Raw genomic sequence first — 20,334 nt, forward strand, 5'->3', positions numbered from 1 at the left:
TGAGTAATTTATAACTTGTCAACCAGTGCAAATACAGAGTAAGCGAGTGCTCATTTTAGAGGTCTCATCGAAATGCAACGACTGGTATACTTGTATAATTTGCAGCATTAATATTTCATTGGTAAAACACAAATGTTATTAATTTGTTGCTAATAATGTTTTTTAAAACACATAATACAAGACAAATACACGAAGAGCAAGGCAGTGTACGATAGCGGATGTCGTTATACACATTTGAGCATCATTAGTTTGTTGTATTTGTAGTTATTATATGTTATATTTGTTTAATAATAACATTTGCATAGTTCTGCTCATATTTGTTTAATCTCTGTATATACATAAATTCTGATCAGCACATCAAAAGAACGCTCCAATTCCGAATGGAAAACAGTGGCTTACAAAGAACTGTAAAGTTATTTAGTGGCACAATTTAGTGACACAATTTTTCACCACGAATGGGGACTCAGGAAATTTTCTGTGTGGGACACAGTAGGCACTTGTGTTTTTCATGCGTTGTGTCTTTTCGTGACTGTTTTTGCAAGAAAACGGGACTTTGCTGCTAAATCGTAGCTGTGATTGTTTCCTTTCGAGTGCCACTACACTTAGCTCCTGCCGCTCTACTGTGGGACTCTATTAATTTTTTTTGAACATTCCAAACTGCATTTTGGGATACCAACGGGACTTAATTTATGATACGGTAGGGTTGGACTCTAATTATTTTCACCACGTTTTAGGTGATTGGTACTGAAACCGTGCCGCTGGACTTTAAGTGTCTTTAAACCAGTCAGATCTTTGAATACTTTGTCGCATCCGACACCTAGGAATTCGCGCTAGTGTACTTTACGTCTTAGGGATTAGGCCGTGCTTGAGGGAACTGTTGGTTTGCTAAATATCAATCAATGTTCTTCAACATTCAACTTTTATTAAAGTTTATAACGTGCTCGGTATCGCTATTGGGGGTTCGAGCAATAGTCAAAACGGCACGTAACTGTTTGAAATATACCACCAGTGAACAATATTTAGTTATGAATAAAAAATTGTGAATTTTAAGGAACTTAACACATGGATCCTAATTGTCATTTGACTTCAGCGTCCTAGACTGTAACCTGGTTAACATTTGTACTTGTCGGTCAGCAGCATCGAGATTATTTTTTTATGCACTTTAACAGTGTTAAGCGCACGTGTCTGGCGGTATAAAGGATAGGAGATCATCCCCAAGTTAAATGACGAGAGCCAGCGAGTAGAAGCATTTGTAGCCCCATTGCATTCCGCCGACCCATCGCCACAGAGAGTTCCTGTTAATTTCTGGAGTATATTATTCCTAATTTTGATTTTTAATTACCACATTCCGGAGATGAACGAGCTGCAATATAATATAGGGTTTGTGGATTCCTTGTTTATTCCGTAGGTGGAAAGTTGACACAACGGTCTTGTGCAGAATGAGTTGGATGTCGTAGAGGAAGAACATCTGTTTGGACAACGTTGCGCAACGTTCGACAGCATTCCGAAACCTTACCAGGAGATTTCGCTAGATGGTTCTGTGACGGTTGGCGCCCCTACGACCATAATCTGATAATACCACATCATGGAAATCCCAAAAAACACAAATCACCCTGCCTATGCTGACTGGGTCTTGGCCTTTTACGATGGTGAGGAATCCACACGTTTTCACAGCTCGCTCTGCTCCTTTGTTTCAGGGTCCTAGCGACACACCAGCACTAGTTCATGTTAATTTGCCAGCTAAAGGAGTCAACTGGACTGACCTGACCCATGTGCAATATTTCCGGAGCTGTCTCATGCAATCACGAACATTTGTGGCGTGGTGACATGGCTCTTTGTTATTCGCAAAAATCCCATCGTTGTTTGGGAACAGGAAGTCTATGAATGTCTGTAAGTGGTCTCCAAGTGGCCGAACATAACCGTTTCCAGTCAATGGATATATTTATGTGCCTCTTACATATTAAAAATATTTATGTTTATAGCTGTATTGTTCAAAAATGGTTGAAATGGCTCTGAGCACTATGGGACTCAACTGCTGTGGTCATAAGTCCCCTAGAACTTAGAACTACTTAAACCTAACTAACCTAAGGACATCACACACATCCATGCCCGAGGCAGGATTCGAACCTGTGACCGTAGCGGTCGTGCGGTTCCAGACTGTAGCGCCTTTAACCGCTCGGCCACTCCGGCCGGCGTTTACAGCTGTATCTGGATCCGTTTGTAGAAGTATTTTGCCTCTATACTAGTTTATCGTTTTGTACGAGGGTTGGAACTTTAATAGTGGTAACTATTTATTTACAGCTCATACAAAATAGACACGTGTTTAAAAGTTTTACTGACCTTTCAAGTAGTCACCAGCGTTGACTATAACCCGTTGCCAGCGACTTGGAAGTCGTAGGATACTCTTAGCAGTGCCAGTTGTGTTGACATTTCGAGCTGCGCGGCGGTCTATTGCCCTACGAATTTGTAGCAGTTCTGAAGCGAATGCTGTGAAGTGTTTCCTTCAGTTTACAAATCGAGTTGACCTCACGAGGGCTTAAGTCAGAGGAGTGCAGTTGGTAGTATAGCACTTAGCAGCCCCATCAGTCAAACAAATCAGTAACAGCTTGCACTGTACGTACTTGAAAATTGTCCTGCAAAATGATGGTCAGGTCCTGCAGAAAGTTCAAATGGGTTGAAATGGCTCTGAGCACTATGGGACTTAACATCTGAGGTCATCAGTCCCCTAGAACTTAGAACTACTTAAACCTAACTAACCTAAGGACATCATGCACATCCATGCCCGAGGCAGGATTCGAACCTGCGACTGTATCAGTCGCACGGTTCTGGACTGAAGCGCCTAGAACCGCTCGGCCACCGGCGCCGGCCGCCTGCAGAAAGGGTCATCACTTCTGTCTCTATGCTGGTAGTAGGTTGTGTTCCAAAAATCAGTGTTTACGTATGTATGGCGCCCGTCGGGACAGTGGCAAACTTCACACGGGAAACTTTATTAACAAAAAAAGGTAAAAAACAGATGCTCCTCAAATCACTGTAGCACGGTTCTGGCTCCCAAAGGCGGACAATTATGTTGCTGAAAGACCACATTGCCATCGCGGAAGGCAAAGCATGAAGGGCTGCAGGTGGTTCGCATCTGTCAGCGTGTCTTCGATTACTACCGCAGGTCCCATGCAAGCGCAGGAGAATGTCTCCGATAGCATAATACTGCTCACACCAGTCTGCGTCCGTGGGGCGCTAAACGTTTCGAGCCGGCATTCACTTCGTTGACGGCGTTTGTAGAGACGACCATCGACCTAGTGCAGCCTAAACTTGATTCACTCGAAGAGCCGACACGGTTCCACTGAGCGACGGTCGAATCTCGATGGCCCCGTGTCCAATGCAATCGAAATTGACAATATCGTTGGGTCAACATGTGAACAAGTACGAGTGATCTGCTGCGGAGATCCATGTTCAACAATGTACGATGAACAGTGTGCTACGAAGCACTTGTGCGTGCACCAACATTGTGCTCTTTCGTCAGAGATGCCACAGATCACCATCTGTCCTACAGATCAGACAAGCCTCCGAAGCCCATAGTTTGTGAAGAGTCGTGGACATCCAACCATTTAGCGCGTAGTGGGAGTTTCACTGTCCTTCTACCTCTTTCCGTTGATGCTCACGATAGTAGCACGGGAACATTCGATCAGCTTCGCCGGTTTCGATATACTCGTTCACAGGTTCCGCGCAGTAATAATGTAACCTCTGTCATAGTTGCTTATCTCAATGGATTTCCCAATCTGCAGCTTATATCTTCACTAGCTGTTGCCCCATCCGTGTCTGCTCCGCTTACATAATTTTGTTTCCGCGTCACGTGCCCGGAACGTCACCAGGCGGCTTCCAACGTCGCGGTGGTCATTGGTCATGATGTTTTGGCGTACCAGTTTATGTTTGAATATGAAACAACTGGGCATTCTCCCTTCAAAATATCCAATAATTCAAAGAGCCTGCCTACTCAAATCTGCCGCATACACATGGCAGTAACATCCCTGATTTACGAATGAATTTGGTAATAATTCTTTTGTAAAACCTCTAGTACGTTGTCTCATGTAGAAGGAGCGGCCAAAGTGATCCCTGCTTCTTGTATGAAGCCTATTTTAAATTGGCGATTCCATAAACGAATTTAAAAATTGCTTGAGTTTCATCTGTTTTTCAATAGTTTACTCCAGTCAAAGATCAAGGCATCGGTTCTGGGAAAAGGGAGATGCTGAAGCGATGAACTAATCATTGCTGTAAATCAATTATTATAATATAAAAATCATATTTATTTACATTTATTGTTATTAAGATCGTAGAGATCACAATATATAATAATGTTCGCACCCCACACCCTCCTAAGAATACAATTTGCAGTACCCTTCATGTTTAACGTGTCACAAATACCTACGATCTTAATAACAATAAAAGTAAAGAAATATGATTTTTATACAATAATAATTGATTTACAGCAGTGCTTAGTTCATCGCTTCAGCATAGCTTCCAATAAATTGAAATTCAGAGAATAAGAGAATTTGAAAAGGATTCATCCAATATTTTGAGAAGAATGTACGAATAAATCATGCATTTGATTTAAGATTCTTAATAGTAACGAACACTTAAGACTTTGAGAACTACGGAATCATTGTATATTTTCGGCGTTACCAGTATTTCAGTTACAAGCATTATCATACTGGACAACTGTTTAATTTTTCTATACTTCATTGAAGATACAGATCAATGATGTATTTATTTGTGACTCTTTACTAGCCGCCTTTCCTTCATGTATCGGCCAGAAACTTTATAGATTTGACTATTATTAGTTTATCTTCATCAATGTAACGTCCAGAAATCATTAAAACGGCTGATACGACAGGATGGCCACTGTGTGATTTGTTGTTCAACGTGAGACTGGCTAAAGTAACGAATGTAAGTCAATGAGTGGTCAAGAATTATCTGTACACAATCTTTTTGTGCCAGTACCAGATTTACCATAGTTTCTTAGAATTTTAATGAGAGACCAGGGATAGCTATTGAAACGTTGACCATCTGCTAGCCAGTGCAGGAACTTTTTTGTCTTTTTTTTTAACAATTATATGATATTTTTCTCTTACCGTAATAGATTTATTCAACACTTTTTATTGTGCTATATACTTATTTGTGTAGAAGTCCATTAGCTATTCGTATGGATGTGATCAACCGTTCGTGTTCCACAGACATTGTGACGTCTCCTGGTAAGACATTTGTAAAATCGGTGTAATAAATGTGAAAAAAACATTTATCTATGTTATTATATTTCATTTCTGTATGAAAAGATGTCGATTATGTGTATTCTGTAAAAAAGAAAATAATTATTTTTCATTTTTATGTTTATGTAATATCATTTATGACCGTTTTGAAATAACGTCTGTGGTCGGCGAGTGTGGAAACCGAAGCAGACAATGATAATTAAAAATATAACAAAGATATATTTTAGCATATTAGCCGTTGGGTTGGGGTTGGGCTGTTTGGGGGAAGAGACCAACAGCGAGGTCATCGGTCTCTTTTAGCATATTTAATTGATTATAAACAGTGGAGGTTTAGACATTACTCTCTCTGTCTTCTGTAGTCGTGAATGTTGTAAGAGCCTGTGACGTTCTCTCGAACGCTTAGTTAGCTTTCTTTTGTTATTATATGGAGAAAGACGCCATTGGATACTGATGTATTAAAAGGTGTGTACTTTGAAAATTTTGTTGATTTTAAATATAGAAATTGTTAAAAAAATGCTTGTAATAATTTGTAGCTAGCTTGCCCAGTATTTCATTCCACATTTTTAGCCGTTTTCAGCCAATTTCCGTGGCGCAGTGCTGCGAAACGATCGGGGGAGCCGCTGCCGCGGCAAATTCAAACTGTAATTGAATGAAAGCAGTTTTCCTGAAACTAAGAGGGAACATTAAAATCATTTCTTCCAGCTTCCCGGAGACCCCAGTGGAGAATTTTAGATTTTATCATGTTAGTTTCAGATGGACGTGAGCAACTGCTAGTACAATATCAGTGACGTAAGTAATTTATGTAAATCAGAGTCTTAAAACTTTACTTGTGTGATATCAAAGACTGCTGTGTTGAAATATGGTCTGGCTAATAATATTAAAATCAATTTTCATTTTTAGTTTCATGCTCTCGTGTTAGCCGTGGCAATCAATAGTGTTCAAATATTAAAAAATCCACTGCAGCTTTTATGTTTGGCAAACGCTGCATACTGTAACTTATGTGTGTATAATAAGAGTACTTTTCAGTGCATTTCAGAGATGAAAGTTGAGAAAGACATGTTTAATTTCGTAAGCAGTAACAGTAATGATACAGTGTTCCATTTCTAAAAAGGCAGATAAGAATTATGAGAACATAGTCTTGCAAATTAAGGATCATACATTCATAGCAGGAAATCTTTTAGCGTTGTGTGTATCCCCACATAATAGATCAGAGGGCACAAAGTTAAAATTTTCAACTACAGAAACCACTAGCGAGAACCACATTTTATCTTTTGGGTTCGCAACAATAATTAACACATAGTTTACTTAAAGTGCTATGCAACATAAACTGTATATAAAATCAAAGTGTACGGGGAGACGCAACAACTTTCACTTACTCTGCGGTTTGTTTCTTGTGACAATTAAAGTCAAGATTCTAGGATACAACGGGAAAGAGGCTGCATCAGTTTTGAAGGGACGATCCAGGTACTCCGTTGAAGTAATTTGGAGAAATGTCGAAAATCTTATCTCGGATTATCAGAAGAGCATATTTATCCTGCTATTCTTGAGTACAGTTTAAACGTATTTACTAGGAACCACATTACTTGGGAATCATTTAAGAGGTACTGTGTTTCACTAAAATATTAGAAACGTGGACTTCTTTCTGAACACAGTCAGTTATGAACTATAAAGTCACTAATTATATTTAAACGTAGTAATGCCTTCATACTATCCACACTAACACTATACAGATGAGCTCTCTGGAAAGATCTTCCATACGAATGGCTAACAACGTTTACTATTCTCAGAAAGCTATTACCCACCTGCAACATGAACCACGTGACATTGAGTTTATCGTTGAGCTTGCTGATCATGTCTGTGGAACTATTGTAGTACTGCCACACGCGGTAGTTGTAGGGGAACTCGTGGTTGGCCAGCATTGCCATCACGAGCCGCAGCTCACCACGCACCGTGTCGTTCAGCTCGGTGATGTTCAGCAAGCTGCAACGTGAACGCGGCGTTCCCACACGTTTTCACGTTATGTTCGCATACTGCACGAGCTAGCATCAGTTATAAACAAATAACATTTATTAATTGTTTGCTTACACAAACAGATTTTACAATTTTTTTCTAAATTTGTGCTTTTATTTACATTTTACTACTAAAATAATTTGCCCAAAATATAAACAATGTACGTGAAGCCATAAACTGACAGCAAAAAATCGCAACATCTAGAAATTAATGTAGAGTAATGAAGTTTCAAGAATCCATTCATCTAGGTGACATTGCAAGATCACAGCATAATGTAAGAGCTACGTAAGCCCTTGCAACTGTGAAATTTTGGTACATTAACAACCGACGTAACCGCCAGAATGTTGATTGCCAGCATGCAAGCGTGCGTGCTTTGTGTTGCACAGGCCCCGCATTTCAGTTCGTGGGATGGAGTTCCACGTCTGTTGCACTTGGTCGGTCAATAAGACGGACGGTTAATGCTGATTGTGGATGAAGCTGGAATTGTCGTCCGATGATGTGCTCAATACGAGACCGAGCTGATGACCGAGCTGGCCAATGCAATACGCCAACATTCTTGTAGACCCTGTTGGGTTACAACAGCGGTATGTGGGCGAGCGTTAGGGAGAGGTGGGACAAAATGATGCAAGGAGCACATTTGGTACACAATCATATTTCGTAATCGATTAAACATAACCGATTAGTTACGACTCTAAAACTGAATAAACAATTGCAACGGCGCCGACCGCCAGTTAGCCGATGGCGTTTGACAAGAATGAACGTATTTCTAGTGATGCCAAGTAAAAAAATACGTTGAAGTTAAAAGTGTTACAGCGATCTTTTACGTCGTCTTACTAAAGTTAAGTTAGGACATCAAGTACTAAGGATCTCATGCATTCTTAAAATAAATAAATTGTTTCGTTTGTAAGCGCCGTAGGAAAATTTCTGTTGAGGCACATTCACACAGTAAAGCACGGGGCACTTGGATACGTATAAATGTAACCCGCTTGTGTATGAGAGCGCCCCACTAAAGTACATTTTTGCCGCAGTATAATTATTTCTTGTTTTCACCAGGAAATAGTACGTAACTACAAACTAAAGACTGAGAGAGGAAATATGGTTGAGAAGAAGATAAAGACTGCCATAACCAACGCCGAAGAGAGTTATCTATACGAACAGCAGCTGAGCAGTACGAGATCAAACCTGTACCATCTTCCTCAATCAGCTTCTTCTCTTTTGTGTACTAAAGACGTTCGTCAATATAAAGTGATAGTTAACTTCATCAAGAGTACTGGTTACAATCTGTAGGCTTTAATGGTGTGCGTAAATTATAAATATGTCTTGCTGATGAAGATATTTCAGAATTGGTGTGAATTGTAAGCCAAGACACTTTTAATGGCTTTACAATTCAATTCAATTCAATTTTTAAAACACTATGTACAAAACTGTAACAGTTAAGCTTTTTATTCTTGTAAATATGCATTTCTGTATTTGTTTATTTAATTATGCGTACATTGTCTCTATGTGTTTCCGATGGCTAAATTGAGTACACACTCAAAGGGCAAAAAAAAAAAAAAAAAAAAAAAAAAAAAAAAAAAAAAAAAAAAAAAAAACTGCAACACTGTATTGAAAAATTTTGAGAAGCTCGTAAAGAAACTTATGAGTCGTCGTCATCTACGTCGTGTGGATCAAAATATACTGCGCTCAGGTATTTATAACACAATAAGAGAAGATATTAACAGAATATTTACTGATATGCAGCAAAATGCACTACGGATTGCCTATGGAGAAACTATTGGCATTGGATTATGAACACGTAGTATATTTTGGATGTTAATTTCCAGAATAATCGGAAAAAATAAATGTACTGGGGAGATTGGGCAGCAGGACTTAGAGAAAGAAACAAGGAATAGCCTCAGAAAACCTGAAAACACAAGCGCAGCAAAAGTTTTGCATTCAGTAACATAGCAGTTACTGAGTTTTTGGACAGTTTCGATCGTGCAGTGTTGTGCTATACATTTATGACTGAACGCGTAATAAATCATGATGAAACAGGACTTACAATGTCAAAAACTTTGGCAGGAAAGAAACAGAGACATGTAGGACTTGTTGGGTCAACTGAACGAGGAGAGCTAGCTACATTCTGCAGAATAGTAACTGGAGCAGGCGTTGCACTTCCTCCTGTTTATGTCTTTCAAAGATAAATTTTTAAGTGGCGCACTAGAAGAAAGCCTAGGTTTAGCAAGCAAGAGCGTCTGGATGACAACATAATTGTTCCCCCATGTTCTGAAACACGTTCAGCGTTACACTTCAAGCACTAAGGACAATCCAATTCTTCAGCAGGTTACCTTCCATTCAGAAGGCTGTTCCACGCAGCGACTGTTATATTGGCTTGTAAATAATAGATTTCAGCTATCAGTCGCCCTTTTTAAATTTTATTGGCAGATCTAGATTTCAGCTGGGAACTAGCCATTCTCAATGCACTATCATTTTTAATCAATGCATGTAATGCCTGTTGGTCCGGCTTCATCCACAGTTCATTGAATACGATCAACAGGCATTAGATGCACTGATCAAAAATGATAGTGCATTGAGAATGGCTAGTTTATAGCTGAACTCTAGATCTGCCAATAAAATTTAAAAAGGGCGACTGATAGCTGAAATCTATTATTTACAAATCCAATTCTTGCTATTTGTCACAACCACGAAACGCTTGTTTCGATAGAAACAGGTGACTTAATGTCGAGAGAATGGAATTATCTACCTGTCTCTGCCTTCCACACGCCCGACATGCTACAACCATCGGATGCCAGCATTTTTCGTCCGTTTAAATGCAAACTAAAAACAACTTTCAATAATTGGCACACTCGAAACATTGGAAAGAGTTTATTCATTTATAACATAGCTGAACTTTCGAAATCGGTCTTGCTGGAATCTTTTACACCAAAGAATATCACAAGTGGCTTCTGAAAGCCGGGAATTTGGCCATTTAATGTGTTTGGGGACAACGATTTTGAGCTTATAGAAATTTTTAATGTGTGTTCTCAAGAAAAAAAAAATATGATAGACAGGACAGTGAAAGACAATAAATAGATTAACGGGAAGTAGATTACGTAGTGGTGGAAAGAAGTCAAAGTGATGAAGTTATTGACAGTTGCGAAGGAGACGAAATGGCAACTCACCGAGTAGAGCCTCTTGGCAGACGATCAGCTGCTATTGCCTCTCCAAACGTCATCCTACCTTCCAGATATTTTACGTCTCCGGAGTTTGTTCTGTCAAGCTCTAAGACTATTAATTTCACCAGAAGCAGTAAGACCGTAAGTAGCAGAAGTTTATAATGTAAGAGCGTCTAAGAAAAATCCAGAATTTATTCTGAAACACCAGAAAAGGGTAGCATACAAATGTTACAAGAAGAAAAGAAAAGGAAACGACAAGCGAAACTGATAAAGCAGAAAGAAAAGGAGTTGAAATTAATTTATTGAGACTCATGGAAATCAGAAAGCCGAAAATGCAGAGTCTGTTCCAGTTTAGGGTCACTGCCAGATTCCGAATCAAGTCAAAACGAGACGTCGGAATTAAGCGACAACGAAGGGGAAGATTTAGAATGGCAGTCTGATGTAGTTCGACGCTCCAGTCCCGAAAAATTAGCTGTTGGTGATTTCTTCTTTATCAAATTTGAGAAAAAAGGAGTTGGTAGTTCATTACGTATCCAAAGTAATTTCCAAATACACGTTTCATGTTTCCAAATGTACAAAGTATTGATTTCAGAGATGTAGTTTTACACTTGCCTGAGCCAAATTTGTCAAAAGCCACATCTTGAACTTAATCTCTCTATGCTTTTTCAGTTGATTTCAGTGTATATAATGTTAAGTAGAAGTTCATTCTATTGTTATTAAAAAAGTAACCTTAAAAAAACATTGTATTCTCTGAAAGAATGTTTGTTAACCTAATAAGAGTATCAGTAATTTTAGCTTTCTTGTGATTTCTGTAAGTTCAAGGTGACAATTCGTTTGATGATTTTATTAAGAAATTAATTTTCATACATAATTTGAACTTTTGTTATAAATGTAAGTCTAATTAAGATTTATTCGCAATAAAAGTGCAGTTTTAATGAATGTCTTACAAACTGAAACCAATTTCACACAATTTCCTCTTCTTATTAGTGTGCCTCAAATGAAATATCTACCAAAGAACCCCCTGAGTGAGACGTCGCAAATTCAGTCTTTCGCAAGGCTCATTTCAAAGTGTTGTGTTAACATTTATCACAGGAAAAATATTGTCTGATAATGGAAAGAGTACTTTCGACAGCTACTAAATTGTGATGAACCCGAACTGCAGTTTGATTTCCAATACCCAGTTACAGCCGATGCAGATTATCCCCCACCTACCCTGGATGAGATAAAAACCAGAATCAGACAAATTAAGCAGAATAAGAGTCCAGGTGATGATGGAATACAGGCTGAAATGATCCTGGCAGGAGGAGAGAAACTTGCAGAAAAAATACACCGACTGATACAGGCAATATGGACCAAAGAAGAACTACCAGCAGAATGGAAAACAGCTCTGATTTGTCCAATACATAAGAAGGGCGACAAATTGAAATGTGACAGCTATCGAGAAATCACCCTGCTTAACGTCTGCTATAAGATCCTGTCCAATTTCCTCATACATAGAATTCAGCCAGTGGTAGAATCGGTGATTGGGGAGTGCCAGGGAGGTTTCCTGCCAGGACGGTCGACAGTAGATCACATCTTCAGTCTCGGGCAGCTCACTGAGAAACTGGATGAGCATGGTAAAGATTTCCGTATTTTATTCGTTGATTTTAAGAAGGCCTATGTTTGCGTACATCGCAAGTACCTGCTCAGCTGTTTAAGGAAGTTTGGTATGGCAGAGAAACTCATCAATCTGATAAAAATCTGTCAGAGCGAAACTTGTGCAAAGGTGAAGATGGGAAATCACGTAATTGAGAAATTTCAAATTTTGACAGGACTCGGCAAGGAGATGGGTTGTCCCCTAACCTGTTCAACTCTGCCCTCGAGAAGATCGTACGCGAGACCTTCCAAGAGAACAGAGGGATTTAAATTGAAGGAAGGAGACTGCATACTTAGCCTATGCAGACGACACCCGTTTACTCTCTAGGTCTGAAGATGAGTTGGAGCAAATGACCAAAGCACTAAAGGAGGCTGCGAGCAAATTTGGGCTAAACATAAACGAAGCCAAGACAACCTCGTTATGACGTGTGGTCATCATTGTCAGACTACTGGTCATCTACAATCACTGCAGGTGGGAGACCAGTCCTACAAGAGAGTGCATGAATTCAAATACCTAGGGGCACTTTTCACTGAGAACTCGTCATGTGAAGCAGAGATCAATGCCAGAATACAAGCAGGAAACCGATCTTACCACAACCTAGCACAACAGCTTCGGTCCAGATATCTCTCCAGACAGTTCCAGATTCGACTGTACAAAACCCTGATGCAGCCTGTAGTTCTATATGGCTGTGAGACATGGAGTATCCGGAAACGGGACTTCCATAAGCTCCACATTTTTGAGAGAAAAGTGCTTCGGAAGATAATCGGTCCAGTTCTGGATGCAGACACAGGGGAATGGAGGATCAGACACAACCAAGAGCTTGAGGAACTATACCAGCAGCCCAACATACCAGGAACTGTCAAAGCCTAACGAATGCAGTGGGCTGGTCATGTGGCCTGGATGGAAGATCATAGATGGCCCCGGAAGATCCTGCATTTCACACCTACAAGAAAGAGACTCCACAGGGAGACCCAAGAAGCGATGAAAGGATGGCCTCCATGAAGATTTAAACCAACATCAATAGATGTGGACGGATGGCGGATAGCAGCAAGGGCAGAATACTGTAGAGGAGGAAACTTGCAGAAGCGGGCGGTCCACTGGGCCTGATCACGTACAAAAAGAAGAAGAGAAGAATGGCTTATATGCATCAAGAGGGGGACAGAAAATGATGTCCAGGAAGTGCAGAGATCAACCTTTTATGGTATGTCTCTTCCACACTACACGAAATGGACATCGTCGACTTTGAAGAAATGTTAAGAACGAAGCATTAACTTGCACAATGAACACCAGATGAAAATGGCGCTACGCAGTGGTTACAAAGGTTCGCACCATGAAGATCGAAGGCAAACTCCTCGGGAGTTACAAACAGGACAGGACGTTCAGCTAGGTATCCAATCTTAAAGAACGTATATAAAATCATATTGGTGTAACGGGGTAATGAGAACTGATGGAATGTGATGGCATGCAACCGAATGCAAAACAGCCTGTCGTGGAGATTATCGAGAAACCGGCTACTTTTTTAAGGCGTAGTTGCAGATAGTGTGATAATATGTTTTATAGGCACGGAAAAACAAACATCCAGAGTCTGAATTTGTCCAGTAGTTCCAGGTGATATGAAGTGCAATGTCACACACGTTTCAGGAGCGATAGTTTGCTTTAAAGGAGTGTGATTTTACACGTAGACGAGGAATCAAACAAAAGAGAGTTGTTTTGACCAGCTGTTGGCCAAAAGCAATGCTCATAGCATAGTTCTCTTACTCCCATTTTTCCTCTCTTTGTTGCTGTGACGCATTGCTGTAGCACATATATTCACTATTGTTCTTGCAAGATCACGCACACGAGAAAGAATCGTAGGGGGGTAGAACATCAACTTCTCGTAGCACAATAGGTGACTTTCCATCCAATTTACCATCCAAATTAACAATCAACAAAATTGTATACGAATGCGTTAAGGCACTGATGATAGTTGGTCTCGATACAACTTTCTTGGCACCTATAATTTACAGGGTTTCTTTGATACGCATTTCTTATTCAAATGCCGATTGGTCGGAGTTGAAAACGAATTCGTTACTGGATAAATTTTCGGGCCAATTCCAGTGTGTTATGCATCGTCACGTTGGCGCTTTGTTCGAAATTTCGTTATGTTACATCTTCCAGTTCTGTAGTACTGTTTGAAGCTGTGCAACCATCCAGTGCTTCTCTTGAAACCACTATAATTTATGTCGAGCGCAATTTGATGTGCATAATTTACTAGGTCACTATCATGCACAATCTGTAAACTGTATCGAGCATCCTTGAAACGCGCAAACACCAGTTTTTGTAATAAGTGCGCCTTGCCCTCCATTGAATATCCGTAGTTTTTTAATGCACTACACGTCATATTGCGGCGAACTTATTCGAAATCTGTTCATAACTTCTTTTCACTATTCAACGGATGCTGCTGCATGTACGTAATTATGTTTAGTAACCGTTCCTTCGACAACGATTGTCTTTTACTACATTTTACTGCAGACGGTATTTATTGCTCACTGTCCGACAAGGATGATGAACTACATGGCTCGATACCAGTTTCGTTTTCAGTTTCGCTTGTCAAACACTTCTCGTCATCATTGTATTCTCCATATACATTGTCCACACAGTCGAACGTGTACGACATCACACATTTTCATTGACTCATCTTGCAGAACCGCTAATATTTCATCTGCCACCTCTTTCTTATTCTGCGAAATTCCTTGGGTTTCTTTCTGATGAAATGTCATACATCAGCATCTGTTGTTGTGGATATATTGGAATGTTTGTTTTATTTATGGTTGCCATTGCTCCTCTTTGTACCAACACCACTAGCACTGTGACACAGTTTGAGTTCCTCGTCGACTAAGCAGTTCAAGTACGCTCTGTAGCCATATGATATGTGAGGTATAGAATGCCGTAAACATCATTGGCCTTTTGCGACCCCGCACTCAGAGTGTTCATTGTAAGTGCCCCACACGTAGAGCAGAATAATGCAGGACCCATATTTCACTCAAAACGCAAAATGTTTTTTTTTCTTGTAACTTAAGTGGCTACAATAAATAGATAATGTGCTATACCAAGCTCAAAGAAACAGTTTTTATTACATTATATCATATGAAATTTCAGTTCGAATATTTCCGCATCAATCTCCCCCACTTCCTCTGTCCTGTTGGAAAACCCCCTGGAATGCTGTTCATGAAAGCATAAGAGGTCGAATCACCAGACTGACGTACAAACGTCCAGTCAGGATATGTGGGATAAGCGCCAGAATGTTCCTGCTGTCATAAGAAATCGCACCCAGTGGAATGCGCGCTGCAGGGTAGCTGTCTCGGCGCTGACCCTGAAGTGACAGATTTGCAAGAGTTCGTTGTGTCACTGAGGGGCCAACTACTGCTCTTGCTGCCGCAGATGCAGTACGATGGGCCAGAGCCATATGCCGCACACCGTGGTCTTTGCTCTGTCGGTAGTGCCACATGACCCTCCAAAGCCCGGTCTTCTGATGAGCGCACATTATTTTGACCAGCTGTTGGCCAAAAGCAATGCTCATAGCATAGTTCTCTTACTCCCATTTTCCCTCTCTTTTTTGCTGTGACGCATTGCTGTAACACATATATTCCCTATTGTTCTTGCAAGATCACGCGCACGAGAAAGAGTCGTAGGGGGGTAAAACATTAACTTCTCGCAGCACAATAAGTGACTTTCCATCCACTGCCAGCAATGATGTACACTGGCTACATTCCAGCCAAGTCTTTTTGCAATATCGCAGAAGGAATATCCTGCTTCTCGAAGCACTATTACACGACCTCGTTCAAACTCAGTGAGGTGTTGATAGCGACATCTTTTACGTTTAATCTTGGTTTCGTATCTTATTAATTAGAGGTGTTATGATATTTTCCTTGGAATATTGAATAGGCTCCAGCCTTTGAACTATATCTTGTAGTAGTACTAAAATCTTTCAAAACCTCATTAACAGCGCTGTAATGTTATTGTTGTGGTCTTCAGTCCTGAGACTGGTTTGATGCAGCTCTCCATGCTACTCTATCCTGTGCAAGCTTCTTCATCTCCCAGTACTTACTGCAACCTACATCCTTCTGAATCTGCTTAATGTACTCATCTCTTGGCCTCCCTCTACGATTTTTACCATCCTAGCTGCCCTAAATTTGTGATCCCTTGATGCCTCAGAACATGTCCTACCAACCGGTCCCTTCTTCTTGTCAAGTCGTGCCACAAACTCCTCTACTCCCCTATTCTATTCAATACCTCCTCATTAGTTACGTGATCTACCCATCTAATCTTCAGCATACTTCTGTAGCACCACATTTCGAAAGCTTCTATTCTCTTCTTGTCCAAACTATTTATCGTCCATGTTTCACTTCCATACATGGCTAGACTCCATACAAATACTTTCAGAAACGACTTCCTGACAATTAACAAATTCCTCTTCTTCAGAAACGCTTTCCTTGCCATTGCCAATCTACATTTTATATCCTCTCTACTTCGACCATCATCAGTTATTTTGCTTCCCAAAGAGCAAAACTCCTTTACTACTTTAAGTGTCTCATTTCCTAATCTGATTCCCTCAGCATCAGCCGACTTGATTCGACCACATCCCACGATCCTCGGTTTTTTTATGTTCATCTTATATCCTCCTTTCAAAACACTGTCCATTCCGTTCAGCTGCTCTTCCAAGTCCTTTGCTGTCTCTGACAGAATTACAATGTCATCGGCGAACCTCAAAGTTTTTATTTCTTCTCCATAGATTTTAATACCTACTCCGAATTTTTCTTTTGTTTCCTTTATTGCTTGCTCAATATACAGATTGAATAACATCGGGGAGAGGCTACAACCCTGTTTCACTCCCTTACCAACCACTGCTTCCCTTTCATGCCCCTCGACTCTTATAACTGCCATCTGGTTTCTGTACAAATTGTAAATAGCCTTTCGCTCCCTGTATTTTACCCCTGCCACCTTCAGAATTTGAAAGAGAGTATTCCAGTCCACATTGTCAAAAGCTTTCTCTAAGTCTACAAATGCTAGAAACGTAGGTTTGCCTTTCCTTAATCTTTCTTCTAAGATAAGGCGTAAGGTCAGTATTGCCTCACGTGTTCCAACATTCCTACGGAATCCAAACTGATCTTTCCCGAGGTCGACTTCTGCCAGTTTTTCCATTCGTCTGTAAAGAATTCGAGTTAGTATTTTGCAGCTGTGACTTATTAAACAGATAGTTCGGTAATTTTGACATCTATCAACACCTGCTTTCTGTGGGATTGGAATTATTATATTCTTCTTGAAGTCTGAGGGTATTTCGCCTGTCTCATACATCTTGCTCACCAGATGGTAGAGTTTTGTCATGACTGGCTGTCCCAAGGCCGTCAGTAGTTCTAATGGAATGTTGTCTACTCTCGGGGCATTGGCACATTATTATTTCAAATATAGTGCAGTATTTCCTCCAGTCTGGCTTATATCTAACTACATGATAATCTACTAAGTTTTACTGCTCTTTTTTAGGCCGAAATGTATATTTATTTAAAAATCTTGTAATGTATTAAAGAAAATTTGACATAACTCTCTTCATCACGTTTTTATAAAAACATCGATTTTTGTGGAAACTATTCATTCAGTTTTTATCAAACTTAGTGTTGCCTACATCTACATCTCTCTACACTAGTCTGTGAACACGTTATTAAATTGTAACAATATTTAATTCCAGTCTTACGTAGTTGTGCAATGCATCGTACAAGGTCAAGGCACGCTCAGTGTGACAGAGTAGGGGAACACCCTCCTCCCCATTCTCGCTAGCGCGCCACCATAGCCACGTAGCCAAAAGCGCTTGCTTCTCCACATGAAATCTGCAAAGAAGTGGGGGAAAGTCTCAGATCTGCAGCGGAATGGGACTTGGAGAATGTCTTTCCGTGACGTTACACATGCGTAGAAAGAACAGTGGTGCTACTGCTCCTAGAGAATACAGTTCCTGTAGCCAACCTTACAAAGAGGGAGCAGCGGAGACGGTTCCTGCAGCTATTGGCAGCGAGGTGACTAAATCTTCTGCTTAAGCTTGGGTAATGTCAATCAGGATAACTTTTTAGTAGTCATGGTATCTTTGTATCACTTACCACTTTTGTTTCAAATGGCTGCTGCTCCACCTAGTTGCATTATTTTGTACTAAAAGTAACAGTTTTATTACCTCTATGAGTTGTAGTTAGTATTTCAATTGATATCCAACTTCCTAAAAGCTCTTAGGCTCGTGATTATCCTTTAATTACGTTGGCTATGAAAAAAGCTTCTGGCGGCAGTGATTTAACATGAACAATGTCAGGTTAATACAAATATCTTGATATTTCAATGGAAACCTACAGTACTGAAATACCACTCTTTATCTGTACTTCTAACACCTTATTTCCTTCCAGCACGACCTAAATTTACCCATAGCATTAGATATATAAAAAAATTCTTTGTTTTTTTTGACTGGTCTAAAGTTAACCTGAATTACAATCTAACTTTTTATCAGCATTAAAATTGGCCTGTTACTGCAGTAGAACGCTATTGGTATATATTTCACTCTTCCAAGCACTTAGTAACCACAGATGTAAAATTTTGCAATGTCTGTTTTGATGTGTAATTTATTTTCTGTCCAATATTTTCAAAAATGGTAAAAAGTGGTACCAAGTTACCCCTATCGAGTGTAAGCTGTCGTGGCTCTTGGAGAATGTCTGCGTGAGAAAAGTACCTTCTCCTGTGACGGCATGTCTGCTGCTCAAATTTGAATGCAATGGTTCCAACTCAACTGACTTACATCATCTATGACTTTCTTAATTCAATTTGTGCTGGCCTAACCTGTGGCCAGCACACCGGTCGGCAAAGATGTAGCAAGAAGGTCGATGGTAGACGCAGGATCAAGTGCGCCTATCAGGAGAGAGGCCAAAGACAGGCTCGCAAGTAACACGCTGCCTATGCCCTCTCGGCAGCAAGTACTTAGACCGCCTCCACGGACCGGAAGGCTCAGTCTCAGTCACTAGCGCAGTGACTACCTCAGTCACTGACGCACCAACTCGCACTACAGTTTAGCGTCTGTCAGTACATTGCGGCTAGATTAGTGTACATAGCGGGACATGTACTTCACCAGCAGTGAGGCTAACGTGAACCAGTACGGAAGAGCTTGTACCGCAACATATGGACTCTCTTAAAGATAAGTAGCTTCCTGTATATGTAAATACAGAGCCCTTTTAATAAATGTGTGCAGTTGTGTTGTAGAAAGAGGACACCGGCCTCCAAACAACATCCTCTGCCTTCATTCCTTTTGCACAAGACTCTACAGTGGTAATGAGGATACTACAGTGGCGACAAGGACACAACACAACTGATGGACTGTTGATAAAACTATTATGCCCCCCCCCCCCTGCTGCCCCCTTCTTCTGATAGCTCTGTACCTAGGCATCACATCGGCGGTTCCAGATGGCTGAGGAAAATTGCCAGCAGTGTATGAAGTTGGCGATCAAGTCTATCGACTTGTCAGTTAACTATGCAACAAACCCATAAGCACTAACATTGGAATCGCAATTAAGTACTTTGTATTAATCCACAATCATATATAAGTTTATTACGAAACCAAACTTTTCTTTGTATGGGATTGGAGTGCATAGCTGCTGAGGCTTCTCCGTGTGTGTTTCATCACTGAAGGTCACAGGTTTACAAAGGGTGGCAGAATAAAGTCAGATTAAATCTGGCGATGCTGAGGAATTAGATTAGGAAATGGGGCAAGGAGATTTGCTAATTGGCCAAGAAAATAAATGACGATGGCGGAAGTAGAAGAGACATAAAATGGAGACTGGCAGTACAAAGACAAACGTTCCAGAAAAAGAGAAACTGGTCAATATCGAATATGAATTTAAGTGTCAGGGAGACTTTTTTGACACTGTTTCTTTGGAATGAAGAGTAAAAGTAAAACCATTTGAGAATAGAGGCTCTTGGAATGTAGAGTTACAGAAGAATGCTGAAGATTAGATGGATAGGTTTAATAATTAATGAAGACTTACTGAAATGAACTGTAGAGAAAAAGAATTCTATCGCATCTAGACACAAAGAAGTGGTCCTTTTATAGGTCACTTCCTTAGGCATCGAGGAAGCGTAAATTTGCTAATAGAGGAAAGTGAGGCCAAGGGGCGTTGAATATTTCAGAAGAAGACCAAGGGCTGACTGTAGTAAGTACGTTCGAATGAATGTGGGTTGCAGTAGTTGAAGACATGAACGCGGATGCACAGGATAC

The 20,334-nt window shown here is 40.3% G+C and overlaps 1 protein-coding gene across 1 annotated transcript in view; it reads right to left on the bottom strand.

Moving 5' to 3' along the window:
- LOC124795788 (sodium channel protein Nach-like) overlaps positions 1 to 20,334 on the bottom strand; it is a 136,986-nt gene that overhangs the window by 109,943 nt on the left and 6,709 nt on the right. Inside the window, exon 2 of the mRNA XM_047259869.1 lies at positions 7,061 to 7,238. Within this exon, the coding sequence (XP_047115825.1) occupies positions 7,061 to 7,238 (178 nt within the window). The remainder of the gene's footprint in view (positions 1 to 7,060; positions 7,239 to 20,334) is intronic.

This window comes from Schistocerca piceifrons, chromosome 4 (assembly GCF_021461385.2).
Source record: "Schistocerca piceifrons isolate TAMUIC-IGC-003096 chromosome 4, iqSchPice1.1, whole genome shotgun sequence".
NCBI classification, from domain to species: Eukaryota; Metazoa; Arthropoda; class Insecta; order Orthoptera; family Acrididae; genus Schistocerca; species Schistocerca piceifrons.